The following is a 20513-nucleotide window of genomic DNA, read 5'->3' on the forward strand; positions in this document are numbered from 1 at the left end:
CACTGATTTCACTCATGTCTATGGCAATAAGCTGCCCACAGTGTCCTGGTTACATACACAGCATGCCAATGGATGCATTTTCAAAATATTAAGGGGCTGTCTGTTTTTGTCACCTGACAGCTCTTGCAGTCCTCTCATTTGAAGATAAATGCAGAATTGTCACCCCTACTCGACACTCACTTTGAAAAATAGCTCGTTACTCAGCACCCGTCCACAGGGGGAAAAAAATCCCCTGGGACACTGATGAAAGAACATTTGCTTTCCAGGCAGGAATATTTAATACTGGCATCCCTCCACTGCAGGGGTCAGGATGACATGCAAATTCAAGGAATCCTGGTCTGTGTGTTTGAACAGCAGCTCCTTCACCTCCCAGATTCAGGTTTTGTAAAAACCAACAGGACAGGAACCAGAGGGGCCATGCCACTGTCCTAAGGGGGGTAAATTCACACTGGGAATGTATTCAAACAAATGTCAGCAGTGGGAGAGTCCTGTGTGCAGGACACCAAAACAAGGCTGGGGAGCAGCTTCACCCAGGAGCACACACACTGCCTTCAGAAAGAGTCTGGGAGAAGAAGGATGTGCCTGAGCTGAAGGACAAAGGATTTCCCACAAGATACATTTCCAGGACAGGGAGATGTCCTCACCAGCCTAGCCCTGAGGTGCAGGTACTGGCTGGGCTTGAGCCCAGGCATCCGTCCCATGCTGCTCCCTGACTGAAATCTGAGGGATCTGAGCCCTGCTGCCCAACCCCGAGGGCCACGGCCCCCACACCAGCCCTGAAACCACGAGCTGACATATTTTGCCTTTCTAATATTTTGCCTTCTATCCTGTGTAGCAATAGTTATTGGCAATGTGCCACTAAAATTCCTCAAATTATAGGCTTTAAATTTGCCACTACCATTCCTACAGCCAGTTTTAAGGGGTGCAGCACCATGGTGATGATTGTCACACATATCCATGGTTTACGCAGACCTACTACCATGATAAAAATCACAATAAAGCATAATAAACACAGGCTTCTCTGAACCATGCCTGAATTAACAGAGTGGGGCAAGGAAAAAGTCATAAATCAAGAAACTTGAGAAAGAAAGTATAAAGCAAAGCCAAGGCAGACACAGGTAGAAAGTACAGGCCTTCTCTTCCTGGCAACTGGCTAAGGCCATCAGATCCCTGCCAGTCTGTATTTCTCCTGTGCCCCTTATCACTCCCTCTCTGAAACCTCAGCCTTTTGTGCCTGACCCCATGGAAGTGGAAGGGACCACTTCTACTTGGCCTTCTCCCACCTCGCCCTCTCCAGGCATGGCCATGTTACTCAGAGCACAAAGCCAGAAGACAGATGTGTTATAGAGGAGATGCTCTCTGCCAAACCTGCAGCAGTTGCAGGGAAATGAGGCAGAAGCTGCTCTGGCCCCTTGCCTGGCAAGCTCCAAGGAGTGTCTGGCAGGTGCTGGCCCCAGCACAGGAGCTTCCCTTGCCCCCAGCACCCACAGGGGTTTCCTGGGTGGCTGCAGTGCCTACGCCCCCTCCCCTCCCTACTTCATAGGTGGCCTCCCTTCTGTAATGCCGGTGAGTCATGGCAGGTGAGGGCCTCACCCTCAATGTGTTTTCTTAAATCATGAAAGTAGATAAAGGTGGGGAGTTTCACCCTAATTTCCCTGTAACTCATCCCTCAGAGCCACTCTCCTTCCAGACTGGATATCATCACCTGCTTCACAGAATTCCAGCATTACCACAGGAGAGATTTGCCTTGAAGTGAGTTTTTTTGGTAACTCTTACGTTAACACAGCAGAATCTGACATTTTTCCTCAGGATCAGGAAGGCTAGGGCAGCAACTGGAAATCCCCAAAGTGTGAATACAGTAAATTGCTTCTTTCTTGGTGCGTCAGCAGCTGTAAACCCTAACAATGCTCGTAAATGCATAATGACATTAAAATTCTTAATTCTAACGACTTAATTTGTTATCTTAAATACACACATATAGTTTCTACCAGTAGGGCATGACGCATGAGCTTTGGTTCTGGTCTCTGGTACTGCTCTGCACTGTGGGAACAACTCAGAATGAGTGAAGCCACAAGTGATACTGGATACTCTCTGACAGCAGAGCTGGGCTGTGATTGTGTGCCTGACAACTGCTTTCACCTTCAAAATGTAAACACCACCTCTTCAGCTATTCAGGAAACCTTAACTGCAAGAAAAATGTGACTAGACAAGGAAAATTTCTTATGATGCTTCAATAGGGCCATGACACCAGTCCAACAGTGAGGTAAGCCTCCTAACTGGCATACCAGAAACCTTATTTAAGCATAAAATGTGCCTTTTTAAAAATTATTTTTAAATTCCTGCTGTTAGTTGATCACTGTCAAACTCCTTGAAGGAACGCAGGATAAAAGTAAGAAAGCCTATTTGTTTATGCATGGACTGTACATTCTAAGCACTAGCACTTACTGTGTGACAATTAGCATGGCAGGTGACTTTATACAAAATGGACATAAAAATGTGCAGCACTGAAGAAGTTCTGCAAGATGGGCAGCTGAATAGAACCAGGGAATTGCCAGACTTTGTCCTCTCCTTCTAGCTTTCTGCAAAACCCCATCAGTTTTCCCTAAATAAACGATGCCATCTGTCAGTATTTCCTATGATAGAATCACACATAAGATGAAAATTACTCACTAAAAACTCATCCCGGATGAAGAACTTGGCTCTTGTGACTTTGGGGTCTTCTCCTGCATCTGGTGTTGCTGTTCAATTAAAAACAAATGACATCAGAAACACGAAAACCAAACCATCATCTATTTGAAACAAAAGATTTAATAAGAAGGAAGTAGCCCTTCAGTATAGAAATTGAAATGTTAAATACTAGAGGAGATTCCCAGTAGGTAATTCTCAAATGAAGAGTACTGTAAAACCTGACTCTGCGTACAGCATATTTTAGGAACCTGAAAATTGCTGAAATCATTGCAACAATGTCATTGGTCATATCACAAAAAGGCTTACTCACATCCACAAGTTTGTTCATATAGATATAAACCAAGTGGGAGTTAGGGTTTAGCTTTTATCAGAAAATACGACTTGAAAAAGCAGCTGAGCTGTTCAGTTTCTGCAGCAGAACAGTGTCTCCTGAAAGAAGCTTCTGCAGGCAGGAATGTGAGTTTAAAAATGGTTAGTCCAAGATTACACTTGGAAAAAATGATAGCACTGAAAGACCTTTTGATATATTTATAAAAGTATTTTAATTCCAGGCCCTAATTCAGCAGAATACTTCAGATATATTGCCCATCAAGGGGTCTTGAATTAAATTCTTGTTGAGCAGGAGACTTGTTGCTCAATATTAACTGTTTGTCAGCAGATGAAGTTGTCAATATCTAGGCAATGACTGTATTTACTCTCAGTAACAATGCAGTGAAGAGATAACCTATTTATTTCCTTTCAGTGTTATCTCTCATCTAGGATACCAAAATCAGATGATTATAAACATAACATTGTAAAGGCCAGAATTTATCAGAATATGGAACTGTATTTTTCATCCATAGTGCTGGGGGTGAAAATAGAGCAGCAGCACCATCAACAGCATATTGGAATTCAGTGCTGCTGCCCTTAAATAATGTTAGCTGAAATTGAAGAATAAGTGAACAACTACAGGTTAAAAATAGAGAGCTGTTTCATGTGTGAATATCCTGGATCACTCTAGATACCCACTGTGAAATCCCTCTGAGAAATACCAAAAGCTACTTTTTTTCTGACAATTGGCTTATTAGAAAAAAATACTGAGAATGCATTCAAACTCTGTCTATGTGGTGCATGTTTGAGAAGGGGAAATTTGGGTGATGGAGATAAGATTTCTTCTGACAGCCATTAGCATAACAAGACGCCAGATCAACTCAGATTTTATGATAATTCATTTATCCTCTGTACCTGCAACTCAGAATCACACTCATGAAGCTCCAGGCTTCAATGAAGGCTGAAAATAGATAATCACCATCTTCACCTCTGTAACCAAGCCTGTTGGTGGTGGCTGGTGGAGAATGAAAGCCTTTTCCAACAGGTGGCTGCAAGCACCACGTCAGGGGCATCACTCAGGTAAGGCAGAGGTGAGTGGTCAGAAAGTAAAAGTTTTGCCACTTTTGCTAGACAGACCTGAGACCTTTGGGGAGCTCTCTGCCTGGCATACACCTGGCATAATGGCAGAGTTTACCTCTGCAATATGTTACTGTGGTGCAGGAACCACTGCACTTCTTGAAGATAAGAAACTGATCACTCCATCACCACAGCTCTCTTCTTATCTACTGATGTGGTTTTCCTCAATTAAAGTTGCCTTACTGGTCTGCTGGGGCTTCCCATCAGTATTTCAAAAACTGAAATTCACAGTATTGGAGGATGCAGAATGGCTGCAAAATAAGTCTCATGAATCCCCAACAATGTTCAGCACTGTGGGAGGCCCAGGCAGAAGCATCTGGGAAGGGGGAAGATGTGTGGCTGCTTTGCTGTCCTGGGACTGGTGGTTCCTCCCAAAAGGGGAGGGCAGGTGCTGTGGAGCTGGAACCCCTTCAGACCCCACCCACACTGGGGTGCCTGTGAGCTAGCTGTTGCTGGCATGCTCCTTACCTGACCAGCAGCTCATGTCAAGGAACAGTGTGTGCTCGTAAATGTGTGTAAGAGACAGACAAAGAGACAGGGAGAGGAGCTATGGGCTGGGCCATGTCAGCAGGTCCAGTCCCAGCAGAGGGAGAAACCTTACCATCCTCAGGTACGGTATAATGCGCGTATTCAGGAAAGTAATCTTCAATTTTTGATTTCCCTGCCAAGACTTTTTCAGCCAGCATGTCCTGTTTATTCAAGAATAAAATGATAGAAATGGTCCGTAACCACCTGTCAAAAACAAACCAAATGTTTATGTTATCTCTGATGTGTTAATCAACAAAAACCTATCACATTGATAGGAAATTTACTGGCTATCCCTGTGTGGACAGAGTGTGAAATGGTGCAGGACACGCTTCAACAGAAAAAAACAAAAAGATTTACCTAAATGATTGTTTTGACTGGTCTGCACCTGTGCTGGTGGGTATATTACTAAGGTCAGTAAATACAGTTATAAAAACTGCAGTGGACATAGCTGAAGGGAGCAGTTTTCAAAATTTTTTTCTAAATTCTCTTTTAGATATCAAATTAGGAAACTGATGACATTTTCTAGAAGCACCACAGTTCACAACCAGACATACTGTCTGCTTTATCTGGTTGTGATAAAGAAAAAAAGAGGAAAAAAAAAAAAGAAAAAGGCTAGAAAGCTCCCCTCAGACTGCTCTAAGCTACTGCTCATCCACACAGATATTCCATCTTTTAGGGTGGCCTGTATGACACCTGATGAATGGAAAGAAAATAATGTCTCTCTTCTTCCCCAATTAATCCATCACTGTGACAATGTGCCTTGGGATGTGCAGTTAACATTCCTCCTTCACTCTACCTTCAATCACTTCTCAGTGCAGAGCATCCTCACAGGTATGTGCTGAAAACTTCTTCCCCTTATTTTGCACATTATTTTTACTTGTTCTCTACCAGGAGCCCATTTGGGTTGCTGTTTGGTTACGTACCTGTGATTTACAGGCACTGTGGCAGCATGGCAATTTAATGGCAGTTCCAGTTAGGTTAGGTCTGAAGCATCACCCCCCCAAGGCAGAGGCACCCCGTGCTCTCAGAGATGACCCTTCTGAGAGCAGCTGCCCGCATTAGGAACAAGCACAGGGAGCTGCTCCTGCTGCTGCTTTTGAGAGGAGATCAAATGCTCCTCAGGATCTTGGTCTCAGCCAAGCAGCAGAGTGATGCCAGGAGAGGGTCTCTCCTGCCTCTCTTGCAGCAGCCAGCCTGGGGGGCTGGCCCTTTCCAAGCTTGCCCTTTCCATGCCCTGCATCATTCTGGCAGGAGTGGTGAAACACCACGTGCACTGTCCTGTGCCACGGCCCCAGCCACGAAGGGGTGTCACTGTGGGGACACTCTGAGACCTGACCCAACCTGGGTATTTTCTGAATAAACAATCTGAGCCTACAGCAAGGGAAGTCCTATTTTGAAAGGAGTTGAACTGTAATTCAACTGGGGAGGATGGGTGGGAAATGAGGTTTGTTTTACCTATTATTCCAGATACTTTTGAAAAGGTCCAGGGATTCCCGTAGTCTGTTTGTGTTATTGTCTTCCCTTATTACCATGTTGTAGCTACTGCAAGCCACAACGAAGATGATAGCTGTGACATCTGGGCAGAACACACAAAAGAAAGAAGGAAAGAAAGGAGAGAGAATAGAACATCTCCGTTATCCCAGCACATACTCCTCAAGGTAACACCGCCATTACTCACCAATCAACCAAAAATACCAGAAAAAAGTTATGTGTAACACTGGACTTCTGCACTAGTGAGGTACTGTGTGTGGGTATGAACACTAAGCTGCTCACACCTCAGAGAATAAGTTTAAAATAAAACACAGAATGTTTTTACTTACCATTAAAGCATTGGATCCATTTTCTTCTCTCATCTCTCTGGCCACCTACATCAAACATGCTGTTAAAAAGCCATAGGATGTTATATCACTTATGTGCACTAGGAAAAATCACACGAAGCATGCACAGCACAAGGGTTCAGTTTAAAAATCTGACAGCTCCAAGGACAGGTGCAGTAAAACATTGCCTGAAGAGGAGAGAGATCTGCTGATGCTGCATGTCAGAGACAGCAGCGCTACTCCACCTGCCCTGCTCTGCCAGGAGAAGGCTACTGAACCCATAAAATGAGAAATACACTCTTCAAGGACAAGTGTTGGCCTTTCCAGTCCACAGCAGTGCATATGGCATGTAATGCTGTACTATAAACAAGTACAGGTTTCAGGATATTTTGAAGGGTGGTGGGGAAAGGGCATCTCTGTATGGAGGAGGATATGAGGCAGCTCAGCCCTGCGAGCATTGCCACCTTTCTGGGCAAAAACCGGCGAGAGAAGCCAGTCTGCCTGTGGGTGTTATAGACACACAGCAAAAAAGTTTGACAAACACAGAGCTTGCAGCCCTCAGGAAGAAGGGAGGACTCACATTGACTTCTGTGAGCTCTCATCCCCAAAGGTATTTTATGATTTTATTGTGCTATACCCATGCACCAGTTTTTACAAGAAGCCACACACAACCCTACTAAAGAGCATTGCTAATATATGTAACTAATTAAAGCTATTTTTGCAAAGTATGAGGTAATTTTATTAGGACCTCTGGAAAGAGCTAAAAAGCCAAATCAAACAACAAAAAACCACCCACTCCCATCCCAAGCCTGCTATACCATGCATACATGAACCGGGACCATCTGAATGAAGCTATTAAAAACGAGTATGATATTAATAAATCATTGCTAACAGACTTACTGGAAATTTACTTTATCTACTTGAAATCTTGTTTCAAAAATCCCTGATGTCAACACTCTGCATCTTAATAGGTCCTGGAAATAAGAACACAGAAGGTGATTAGTAAGGCTTTTTTTCTGACCTAATTTTGTTCTTAAAAGCTTGGAATATTATTTTCCATGAAAGTCCTAAATGTTTCATTTAATGAAAGCTCAACCAGACCTGTTGGTAAATCTGCATTTGTCTGTACTGACATGGTAAATAAACCTAAAAATGATCACTGCATTTGGTTTGGGCACTCAGAGAGCAGGAGACCTCATCTATGTTCTCCTTACTGCCCACTGAAACCTGTTCTTGATGGTTAGACACCTTGGTACGCCATGAGGATAATGAATTCTGAAGTTACATAAAACTAAGTAAAATGTTATTCATGTTGTAAAGTCAAGTATTCAAATGTTAGAAAACTCCAGATTTACAGTTGCCCAGGCAACCTTAACTCTGCCCTCTTTTGTACTGAATGAGACAGGAATCCTATCGAAATAATAGCTTGTGACTGAGTAATTAAAGCTCTGTTACAGAGCACAAGGGAACAGAATTTAGGTCGTGCAGAAATATGGCATTTCTTTCCTATTTTTTAAACTAGCAATACTTTACATCTTAACCAACTCTCCTTTAATAATTAAAAAAAAAAAATTTTCCTCAATTCTCAAGGGGAGTAGGCAAAAGCAATTTATGATGGAAGCAAAAGCAATTTATGATCCATTTCCTGGATGGAAGGAGGCAGCCAGTGGTGCAGACTGCAGGCACGGCTTGCCTTTTTTCCCTGCCCTACCATCTACTGCTTCTGGGAGCCAAGGCACACCTTGGCTGCTTTGACAGCTGCAGGCCACTTATTTAATACTTTATTTTACATGTTACTGTCATTTTCTGTCACTTGCTGACTTTGTTATGGTAAAAAAAAAAAAATTCCAAAAACCAGAAAGTAAGGCAAGAGAAGAAACAAGTGATTTTTACCAGTTAATTCAGCAAGGCAACTGACACAGCGCAACAGGACAAAAACAAAAGCACAAGAGAATCCCCCCTTCAGAAAAAGTTTTCCACCTGCCAAATACCAAGAGCCTTTTCTGATCTTTCAAGACATTTCTTCCCAAAAGAAATATCAGGAAAAATTTCTAGGTGATGAAAGACTACTTCAGGTAGAGAAGGGCCTCCCAGGAACAAACAGGAACTAACATAAATAATGAAAGCAAAAATGAGACTTTTCTTCACTGACTTCTCTCTCCAGGTGAGTCATCTTGATGCTAAAACCATGAGGTCTAGATGGAGCAAACCTCAGTGCTAATTCCTTTGGTCTGAAAACGTCTTAAGTGCTCGAATAACTGATCCTATATTGGGTCAACTATAGGACATGCTTGTGGTTATGGACTGAAACTAGATCTGAAGGAGCAGGCTCTTCTCTGCATGCTTCCTTGGGTGATCTCTGGCAAGTCACCTAGTTTCTCTGAATTTCACTCCCTAATTGCACAGGGAGATTTGACAACTCTGGGTTTTATTTAAGGGCATCCACCTGTTATATGCCTTGCATCGTTACACTGAATTATCCAGTGCAGGGATTCTCTTCTGCCACCCGTATTTGGAGTTTGTGACGTGGCCCACAATCTTGGCTGAGACTGCTAAACGACAGTGGGATAGCGGCACTGAAAAATATCAACTTCAGAATGCTTGCTGAAGAGACAGCAAAGGACAGCACAAAGCCTGAGCTCAGGGAAGGCAGCTGGAGCCAGGCAATGTGGTGAAGCTGCTCCTTGCTTCAAGACTGCACCAGTTCAGCCTTAACATGAACGTGTTTGCCATTAGAACACTCCACCAAGACGTATCGCAGCATCTGTTAAAAAAATGTACTGTCTTGCAAATAAGGCTTGAATAGAAACTCTGCTACCTGCAGGAGATGGGCACAGCCGGCAAAGAAGGAATCTGCAGGCCTGCAGAGAAGTTTGCAAGCTGTGCTGCTGCCCTGGTGCTCTCCCCTGAATGTGGACACCTTATCCACTGCAAGCTTTTGCCTGTGAAGGACCCTTCTGATAGACATGGGAAGTCTCCCTCTGGGGTCACCTCCACCACTGAAATAAAGCACTGCTGTTCTGTAGCAAAGGCTGGTGAGGGAAACTGTGACTTTTTACATTTATGTTTTCTGTTCTTTTTTTCCATTCACTTTTTTTTTGTGGGACACAGAATGGGAAACAAGAAGACAAAATGGATGTATTACAAGAATCACAGACCTAGATGTTACAACAGTAAAAGACAAGTTTGCACCACCAAGCATTCATTACTTAAACTCCTAGACCATATTTTGCTCTTCTGCCATATGCCCTATTTCAGCTGCAAGAGGGACTAAAATGAATTACAGAGAAAATCCAGATGCATGTCAGTCTCAGTTCAGACCCTACCCCATTATTTTTACTAACCTGATCTGTGGGTGTGTAGTCATCCATGCTGACGCTGTCAATTCTTTCTAAAAAGCTAGAAGAAAAACAAACATGCACTTAGATATGTACCACACTGTCTAGTAAAAGACATTTCACTACCTTTTCTTGTTTACAGTCCTGCTGAGAAGTAAAACACAACTTGAATGGTAAAGTTACGAGCCTGATTATTTCCATACATTGCTCAAGGTTACATTTTATAAGCCAAACAAACACTTTACCCAGAGTGTGTTTCAATACAGCACTTTTAAAGTTACCATTACGCAGTACTCACAAGTGGTTCAAAATGCAGTTGAAATGTTACAATTTTTTGAGGTCCACTAAAAAATACTACGACTAACCACAGATCATAACATCTTATGGTTGTTAAGACTTAAAAAAGATTTTGGGATTTAATATAGAAAATGTGGCAAAGGGGTGCCTTTATATAGCATAATGCTGATCAAGTATAATGTTATGTTAATTATGGTCTCAATAATGTTAGCAGAAATTCTTGTTGGAATATACAAAAAGCTTTGGACTGACTTGCTGCCCTCCAACACTGCAACTAAAGCACAAAAAGTGGAGGTTAATGAATCTGATTCTTTATGTCACCAAAATTCAGTGACACACATGGAGTGAAAGAAAGACAGCTGCAAGGAAGGGCAAGAGAAAGAGAACCAGAAAATCGGGGGGAACTACATTCTGTGATTATTTAAAGATTTTTCAAGCTTTGAGTGTGCACATGGAATACGTGTCCCACTTAACTGCAGTGGGAAAGAAAGAAAAAAACAGTGAACTCCTGACTTAAAATGTAACTCACTGTTAACACAGGGGTCACACACACTGGCCAGTTGAAAAAATAGCCCCCTAAAAGCTGTTTGTAATTCTCATAGCAGTTTCCCACGGATATGAACTGAAAGGAAAAGAAAATACATACACTGCATATATATTCACTTAAAATATTTTTCCTTTTCAAACCTCCATTGTTATAGCAGGGCAACAAAATGAAGTATCTACAGTTAGAATATCCAGCTTCTTTTTCTGGATGATCAAGGTGTGATAGCTAAGCACAGGGTTTTTTTTAAAAAAAATCACTATTTAGCACAACCCAACCTGTGCCTGTTAGCAAAACTATATGGAAGAAACTCTGAAGAAAAAGCATAATTTCACAAATCCTCCTTCCTTGCCAAAAGCCCTATAAATTTATATGAGGAGATAAAAGTACATTTTTATAGTCAGCTACAGTCACCATGGGAAAGCAGTTTTATTCAGGCTGAACCTTTTGGTCAGATGACTGTCATCACCTTGACTGAGCAAAGTTTAACTTCAGTTATCCCACGGTTCATGCAGACACCGGAGCAGAGGATCCATTTTTAAGTGAAACACCTATCACTGAGAGAACTCTTGCCTCATGCTTGCAGCACAGAACATAAACAAAAGAAAGCAAAAAAAGCCCAAAGCAAAAATGCCTCCAGGCTGAAACTTCCTGATCAGAGTAACTCTCCTTAACATGGTTATTCTTCAAAGTCTGTTCCAAAGTACAGACTATGTCTGAGACAGAAAGGGATCTACTTAAGAGTGTGGACTGAAGTCATTGTTTGTGCACAAATACAACTCCATCAAAAACCTTGCAAGACAGCGTGAATAGCCATTTTTGCAGAAATGTGTCTTGTGAAGTTGCTGTATAAATCAGAGATAATACATCTTGTCTGCACAGTACCAGGACTATTTTGGCAGAACTTATCCAAAATGGTTCAACACAGTACTAAGTGCTAACTCACACCTTTCTCACCTATACAACAAGTACTTAAGGGAGGTTCTTGGTTGTTAACACTTTCAAACAGGCAAATTATAGTGAGGAACAGAGGGGCGAGGAGTAATGCAGTTCCAATACACACAATCCATGGCAGGTTGGGAAAGAGGCAAGTCTCCTACTTAGACGTTTTACCTATGAGCTGAAGTCATCTTCCACTTCCTCCCAGTAGAAAGACCAGTTTTGAACCCTAAACTGCAACACCACAGCTGAGAGAGAGCCAGCTCTGACAAATATCACATGCTTAAAAAATACCATTTGACAAAGCAGCTGTACCATTTTATGCTTGTAAGATTTCTGTTTTCATGTAAGCCATATTAAAATAAATGCAATGATTTACAAGGTTTTACCTGCCACCTTGCTGTAACAAGCTGGAACAGTATCACTAGCATATAATAAATCCACATGCTGCTACTATTAGGATTGGGATAAATTTTGTAGCTTTATAGGAAATTACCCTTTTCAGTGTGTGATGGACAGGCTTCCTAAGATTTCTTCTGCAACGACATCGCTAAGTGTGCAATGAGATTTCTTACACAGAGAAACACAGACAGCTACACTCCTAGCTTTTCAAAAGAAAAATCAGTTCTTAAATATCCTTCATACGAACTCCTTACTTGGCTAATTAGCACAGCATCAAAAACTAGTCCTGACAGGCAAATGTACATACTGGGTACAAGAAATGGATTCCAGATGAGATAAGGAGACAGTACTGCCTCATTTCCAAACACACTAACTTCATTCACAGTACTGTATTAAAATGGGAAAGCTGAAATTACTTTTCTAAACTGCTTTCTAAAGAATGTTAACTTCACCTAATCCTAATTGTCTTGAATAATTAAGTTCTAACAAAATATAGATTATTTTATACCTATATATATATATATATACATATTTTATACATACATATATATATATATAGAGAGAGAGAGATCAGCATATATATTTACAGATCAGCAAATTTTGAATTTACACAACTGAAATTTCCATTTAAAGAACCTAAAGTACAAAAAGATCAACTATGGCAATGCTGATGTCTCAACTCAAAGAATCAGTGCGAGGAAAACATAATAATAGAAGAATTAATAAAAATGGACACCAAGAATCACTTACTCTCCTTTTTTTTTTTTTTTTTCAGCTCAGGGATGTAATTATTTTCACAGTATCATGCCTTTTTACAATACTGACAGGTCTTCTGTTTATCCAGCTTCTATAGAAACCCATACTCAGGATTTATGTTAATTCTGCAGTGACTGTTTTGCATGCATGTGCAATGAACTTCAAATTCACACATTCAATTCAACAGTGAATAAAACAATAACATGATACAATATTTACATTTAAATTTCACAATTGGGGTTTTACTTATAAAGGATTCAGTCAGATAATTAGTATGACATTTATATTCTTTTTAATTTTACATAGGGTGTTTTACATTTCCTTACATGGAATAGCAGAAACTGCCCTTTTCTTGAGAAATTAATTAGGCAAGTTATTGAAAGGAAGGTCTCTTCTGCTCTGGTTGGAAATGCTGTGGTTTGGTTTCACAACAAATTAAAGCAAACTAAAATGGACCAATAAAGTTAAAAAAAAAAAAGAGCTACTGACATTATTATATCTATTATTAAGCTGATCTGTAGTTTTATAAATATCTTCAGTGAGTTTCCTAGGAAACTCAGCTGACACTTAGTTTGACAAGCAATCTCTAAAATTTTATATTATGCAAGATGTGAACACAAAAGTACAGGTTTTAGATGTGCCTGCCAGTGCATGTGGGAACTATCAATAAGCATTATTCTCTTTAAAAACCATGGCAATTTGAGCAGCAGTAGCAGCTATATAAGAATTTCTGAAAAAAGGATTCATAAATGCACAAATAAAGAGGAGGTAATCGTACATGAAAATTCTTTTCTCACTAGATAAATCACTACACAGCTCTGTGTAGATATTCTGACTCCACAAACAAAATGACAATTAAAAGAAAAATCGTGTCTTGAGAATAATACGATTGACAGAAAACCCATGCTGTATTTGTGAGAGCATACTTCGACATCCAAAGAACTGGAAAGATGAGTGCTAAATCACGGATCAATACAACAAACTAGGCATTTTAATAACTCTTGATCTATTTCAACCATTTTTATGCTCTCACCCGAACATTTCAATGGCCTTACATCCAAAAATTCCCATGGAAAACAAGAAATCAAACCCATTCAAAATGCTTGTCTCTTTAAAAGGAAAAGGTATTGTGGCAAATCTTTAAGGTCTCAGGGTGAAGAATCTCAAAACTATATTCAGGTAAGTTGTGAGGTCAGCAAACCTTTACAATTCAGATGGACCATTAAGAGCTTTGCAAACATCTCAGCCAGGCTCAAATAACTATATATATATATATATATATATATATATGTATATGTATATGTATATGTATATGTATATGTATATGTATGTATATGGAACCATCCAGCACTAGGACTTTTAATTCCACTCTCCTTGGATATGAAGTCACAGGTGAGGCAGATGCTTCACAAGAAAAACACACCCCCCAAGTCTCTAGGGAGGTGAAATGAAAAAGACTTTTTTTTTCTTTTTAGTTTCTACTGCAGTTCTCAGGGCCAACACCAATACTGCACTTCTCCCCCATATATATATATATATATATATATATATATATATATATATATATATAAAAATCAGCTAAGCCATTACAATCCTATTAATTTTACCAGCAACATTTGAAACAGGAAACTGCAGATTTTTGGTTTTGAGAATACCTGAATACCTTAGGCTCTAAGGTTGGGCTTCAAGCAAACTCACACTATCCTGATGTATTTCTAGGTAACTGAGAAAGACATAATGAAAACAGCCTCCAGTAATATTCTAACCCCTAAAGGATTCATTTTCCCAAGTCATTTGATGAAAATATCAGCAGAAATCCCTCAGAAGGCTTGGCAAAATTTAGCAGCTAACGATTTTCCTGCCGAATTTAAATCATCACTATACTTTTAAATACAGCTTCCACGTGCTAGAGGAGCCCTCCCCTTGTCTCCCTCCACACCGCTCTGCAGCCACTTCCCACCAGGAGCCAGCATTCGTGAGAGGGCAGAGCAGGGCAGAGGGAAGAGGGAGAACCAGACCTGTTTGGGATCCACCCTGGCTCACGGGTGCTGTGCCCCACTTTTGAATCACCAGTTGCCGCTGTTACGGAACAAAACACCCGAAAGAGACACGCGAGTACTGAAGATGCTGCTGGAACAGAGCGCCGCCTCCAGCAGGGCTGGGAACCCACGGATGGGTGATGCGCTTGTCACACGGCTTTGGCACCTGCTCCGCGCCCTGTGTGCTCGCGGCTGAACGAAGGCTCTGTTTCACCGCGATCCCGCTCCCCGCATCCCTCCAGCCGCGGGGACACGGGCGGTGACACGGGCGGTGACACGGGCGGTGACACGGGCGGTGACACGGGCGGTGACAGCCGGGAGGGGGCGCTCTCTGCCCGGCTCCCGCTCCTCTCCTTTCCCTTCCCACCCCCTTCCCTGCCCACCCCTTCCCCGGAGCGTGTCCGCAGGCGGAGGGAGGCTCTGCTGGGTCTCGCCGCGAGGTTTTTGCTCTCACACAGGTAAAACATGAATTTAGCAAAATCTCCTGAATTTACCTTGCTCATCCCCTTTTCCAGCTTTCCCTCCCGTACTTGCCCACGGCCCGCCAGCCTCCCAGCAGAGCTCATGCGGCGCCGCCTGGGGCTGGCAAAGGGCTGCGTGGGGATGACCAAAAACCGGTGGGATTTATCCAGAGAAACGCACCTTCACCCATCCGCACATCCCAGCTCGCCAGCAAGGAGAGCTTGCTGTGTCAGACACGAAAAGGTTAAACAGGATGCCAAGAAGGAGAGCAAAGTACAGTCATTCCTGAAAACCGCCAGCTCCTTTTCCGCCCAAGGAAGCTTGAGGATCTGTGGTTCAAAGCATCTGCCCAGCCCTCTGCTCAGCCAAGGGGGACGCAGCGGCTGGAGCTGGGTCACCACAGCCTGCTGGGGACCACGGACAAGAGAGGGGATTGTACAGCTTTTAGCAAAGCCATGTGTTTCCACCGAGCAGCACGGAGGGAGTGGGGCAACAAGACTGGGAGGGTCTCGGGCCACCGATGGTGACCTCTCCTGGACACCCAAGTTGGCTGCACAAGCATGACTGGGAGCGCGTAACCCGTCCCGTTTTTGTCACTGGCCACGGCTGCTGCCAGTTGTGGCCCCAGCCACCGTGAAGTCATCAAGGGCACTGCTGCCATGAGAGGCTTTACTGGTACCAGCCATCAATGCTCCCTGGCCATCGCACAAAGCAGGAGAAGTCCAGCTTGAACCCTGTTTACTGATGGCAGCTTTGGCCAGGACACGAAGAGCAAAGACAGATGATGATGGCTGCAACCAAGTGCTCATACACCATTCATCAGGCGACCTTCTCCTGCAAGGAGCCAGACTGCTGGCGGCAACTGGGGGCACATTTGGTGAGGAGATAGAAAGATGGCCAAAACCTGTAGTGCTCCTGGTCTATGGGTTTGGTCAAGGGAGTTTCCTAGCAGACATCCATTTCTCTACCGCTAAGTATGTACTGCAGAACATCTCTAAGCTTCACAGGCTTTGGTATGTGTCCAGCTATTAACCTAAACAGAGGCACAAAGAGTTCAATTGCATTAAATGTTTCAGATATATGAGTAATACCCCCCTTCTGTTTAATAAGAACGCTCTCACTTTTAAGTGAAAATACATGAACTAAACGAAAAAATGAATAAACAGTATGACTTCCATAACTGCTTGCCCCCCCTGGTTCCCTAAATTTGTTAAGAAGCAGTGCAAATTTTGGGAAATGCATTTCTTCCTTCTAAATTTAGCAAACTAACCACTTCTTGGCTTAGCAGATGTTTTTGCTTTCCGAGCGAGAGGCCTATGGGGATCATCATTAACCCTCTTCTTAACATAAACATTGACTAAGACTTAAATCTGGAAAACTGTCATTCACACAGAAAGGTTAACAGGCTCCAGCAGAAATGAGACTCATCATCTGCAACTTCTGCCACATGGGAGCTCAGAGAACAGGAAAGATGACAGGCAAAGAAAGAAAAAAGAAGAAAGGTACTTTATTTACTTATTTTAAAAGGGACATTATTTTTCTACTGCGTGTGTTCAGACGTTTTATTCCCAGGGGTGCAAGTGGTGGAGCCACTGCAAAACACACACTAAGAATGAAGCACTGATAAAATCTGAAGCTTAGACTGGCACAAGCAGACCCTCCTTCTGACCAGCTTGAGTCTACTAAATTCAGTGTATCTTCTTCCTTGTGAGTGGATAATCCTAGGCAATCCTAATTGTTATGAGCATACTGATACACCCATGGAGTGTTTATACAGATACAGATACAGATTTGAGTTCTGTAATGTGAAGGCTACACAGAGCACATTCTGCAGTCATAAGTGCAATTTTGAATAGAGGACCCAAAGATAAAACCCTGAAAACAGAAAGCTCATATTGTGGTATCCAGAGAGATCTGGATCGTGACTGCTTTGTGAGCTCATGTATGGCAGATCAGGATCTCTTTATCCACTGTTTGAATGAAACAACTGTTTAGCATCTTCCAGCAACTACACAGACTGGCACTGGAAGGGAAGCTGAGAATACCTGAAACATTGGATGAGACACGTGGGCAGAATGCAGCTGTCCCATCAGAACCTGCAAAATGAGCCTTTTGACAAAATAACAGATCAAAACCTTGGGTTTATGTCCTACTAACTAAAGTGCATAGAAGACCTCATCTCCATCTCTTCTGGTGAGCTCTTCAAAAAGAACTTGGACTTTTATGTTCAGGAAAGCTGAACTGTGGGAAAAAGCCTTGATAATACTCAAAGCTATAACATGCATCAGATACATACCACAGCATTGACAGGGGATGTCAAAAGTTAACAAAACATATTTTCACTGGATGTTGCAAATAGAGCTTCCCCTGTTACAAGTTTATCTTGCTCTCAATAATGGAAAATTACTTCACTGCAACTTACACATTCTGGGTGATGGTTTTGTTTTAAAAAATGGTTGCACTGTAAATGTCTTCCTAGTGTACACAAATTCACCACGTACTGTGAGACCTGAAGAATCCCAAATCCAGGTTAGAAATAGCAATGGTTGCTGGAAATTGAAGATCACTTACTGTGGTGGAAGTGGTTTGAAATAATAAATCTGTTATGGTGACCGCCAGAAAGGAAAAACCAGTTTGACTGGAGGTTTCTACAAAAGAGAAAGCAGAAAATCCCCAAATGGGAGAAACGAAGGTAAAAAAAAAACAGACTGAAGAGGAAGTCACGAGAAGTCTGTGTTTACCTGTGGCACCAGTCCAAACTCAGTGCAAGAGAACTTACTGCCAAAAGTTCTCAAGCCTAAAATCAAGCCAGATGATTCCAAAAAGAGGATGCTAATACTCGCTTGAAAACTCAGATGAAGATCTGTGAATTCTTTAGGGTGGCGAATGCTCCGGGCCAGAAAAAGCACACATGCATGTTTCCTTACTGTTTTCAGACCTGTGCATTTTTGCTGACATATAAATGAAAGGAACAGCAAGTTAGAATCCTGAGCAAAATGAGAGTCTATCTGTTTGCTTTCACCTATCATGCTTGTCAGGTGTTGACATGGCCAGGAGAATTGACATGGCTGGAGTCTGAGTGAGTGCTGGGGTTAAATAGGACAATGGCAGTAGCATCAAGGATTAACATTTGAATCACAGGATCAGCTCTCATGAGAATGTCTTGGAGGCTCCAAGACATAGACAGCATCTGAAGTTTCTACAGGTAACACCCAAGGAATATGAGGGCTCCTAACAACCATCCTACTGGAGAAGAAGCTTTCTGGGATTGCATGTAAAACCTGAAGCATGCCACCAGTGCAAACAAAGGAAACAGAAAAATATTTCTACGGAAAAGTCAGGAAGGCAACCAGCTTCCTGCACAGTGGAAAAAAGAAACTCTTAATGCTGACCTTGCAGAACACCTGGTACAATTTCTTTTACCTTATGGCAGTTTATGAAGTGTGGTGACAGATAATTTCTGTTCTGCACTCCTCAATCCTTGTCCCGGCTTTAACAGTGCACTCTCATACCTTTACCTTGTCTGAAGGACCTGTTTCACTGAAGGTAAGGGTCATGCTGGACACAACTCTGTAATCCTTTGATGTGCTGGGCTGCTGTGTGGTTCACCAGCTTCTTCTCAGAGTTACTGACATAGGATATTACCTCGTTCTTGCCTGTTTAAGGCAAGAAAACTTACACAATAGGGCAAAAATCAATGGCTCAGGAGTTAAAGGACAGAAGGATGATGAGAACTGACACCCTTCCAGCAGTTCCTGAGCATCTAACCCCCAAACACTCAACAGAACCACTTCACCCATCATTCCGAAGCAGACCTGTTGCCTTCCCTTTAGCAGAGCACAGCGACACGACAACCGTTCACCTTCAATAGGAAGGACTCAACGCTTGTTCTTCCCAAACTTGCTCATGCCAGGTACCAGAATTTATTAGGGCTTCCCTAATTGTAGTCTAGAGCAGACAGGTTATCCTTCATATTACCATGCACAACACACTCCAGAGCTATTAATGAAAAACAGTACCAGGTAAATATCTACATATGATAATCTGCCTTAGAAATTACCAGGTGAAAGTAATAACATCAAGCAGAGGTCTAACAGTACAGATAAAAATGCTAGACATAACTATTAGAGTCATAAGAAAATTCCTGTATCTTTACAAATGCTGCTGCTGAGATGTTTTCATTAAATCACCATTATCCTGCCCATTTTAGAACAGAATATATTTAACCACTGAATGTATTCAAGCAACTGGTCACACCACCTACGGCTTGGCTGAGTGATTACCTTGGGTAGTTGGAGGAAGGCATGGAGCTAAAGCAAGAAGATGAATTGTTACTACAAAAATGGGAGGAGAAGAATGCAGCGACTATATCCAACTTGCTAATAATTGGCCTAATTCCATTTAACAGCTATAAGCTATTTAAACAGTGGTTATAAAACTCAGTGTTAAAAACTAGCCCTACAACCCTGCTAACTACATTTGAGAGGAAGTCACATTAACAACTATTTACTATTAATAGAGCGTTTTGTGAAAAGCATTCTTAATGCTGCACTCCCTACAAGTTTCTTTACATTCTCATCAATTTTCCTTGACTTTTACAGTGCACAGTGCACTTGTACTATTAAAACAACATACAATGAGCTGAGTTTGAGGAATGAGGAAAATAATTATGCAACAACCTGATTATGTCCTGCTTCAAGTTACTTTAAAGATTACGTTACGCTTCTGTTTTTAATCTCTCTACCCTGAACCCAACAGGTAGCTGTCATTTCTTGGGTCTGGTTTATGAAAAGCTAAGGGAGCAAAGGGATCTTGTCTTGTGGCTAACAGAGAATTCGGCACCATGGACAATCCTTGCTGCTCCCGGCATGGCCTCCACACTGAGATGTTGGCTGCCACCATCTATGGCCAGAGGTGGGAGAGCTCGGGAAGGAGGGGGTTGAGCAGCACTGGACACGCCGTGCTGGTGCTGCAACACAGCAGCATGGTCCAGCCAGCCTGAGGATCTGCAGGGAGCCACCTGGGAGCCTGGCAGCTGCAGCTCCTTGCAGGATCATGGCCAACCAACATCACTACTCCTGAGGGCATGATAGTGCTACTATGAGAACAACTTCAGCCTTTACAGCTGAAAAGTCACCCTGCCACTTCCTAGGAGCTATTGCTTTGTACCATGTTCACATCTACAAGAAAGGGCAGAAACTTGATAAAAGCTACCTTATTGAAAAAATCCACCAAGGCCAATTTCGAATCCTGGACT

At 42.3% G+C, this 20513-nt stretch overlaps 1 protein-coding gene across 2 annotated transcripts in view; it reads right to left on the reverse strand.

The window, feature by feature from the left end:
* Window positions 1-20513, reverse strand: part of GNAL (G protein subunit alpha L) — a 181325-nt gene that overhangs the window by 3210 nt on the left and 157602 nt on the right. For both annotated transcript variants that reach the window (XM_038126798.1, XM_038126799.1), the window contains exons 6-11: window positions 9824-9878; window positions 7380-7453; window positions 6483-6541; window positions 6118-6238; window positions 4736-4866; window positions 2671-2738 (exon numbers count right to left, since the gene is read on the reverse strand). In XM_038126798.1, the coding sequence (XP_037982726.1) occupies window positions 2671-2738; window positions 4736-4866; window positions 6118-6238; window positions 6483-6541; window positions 7380-7453; window positions 9824-9878 (508 nt within the window). The remainder of the gene's footprint in view (window positions 1-2670; window positions 2739-4735; window positions 4867-6117; window positions 6239-6482; window positions 6542-7379; window positions 7454-9823; window positions 9879-20513) is intronic.

Source organism: Motacilla alba, chromosome 2, assembly GCF_015832195.1.
Source record: "Motacilla alba alba isolate MOTALB_02 chromosome 2, Motacilla_alba_V1.0_pri, whole genome shotgun sequence".
NCBI lineage: Eukaryota > Metazoa > Chordata > Aves > Passeriformes > Motacillidae > Motacilla > Motacilla alba.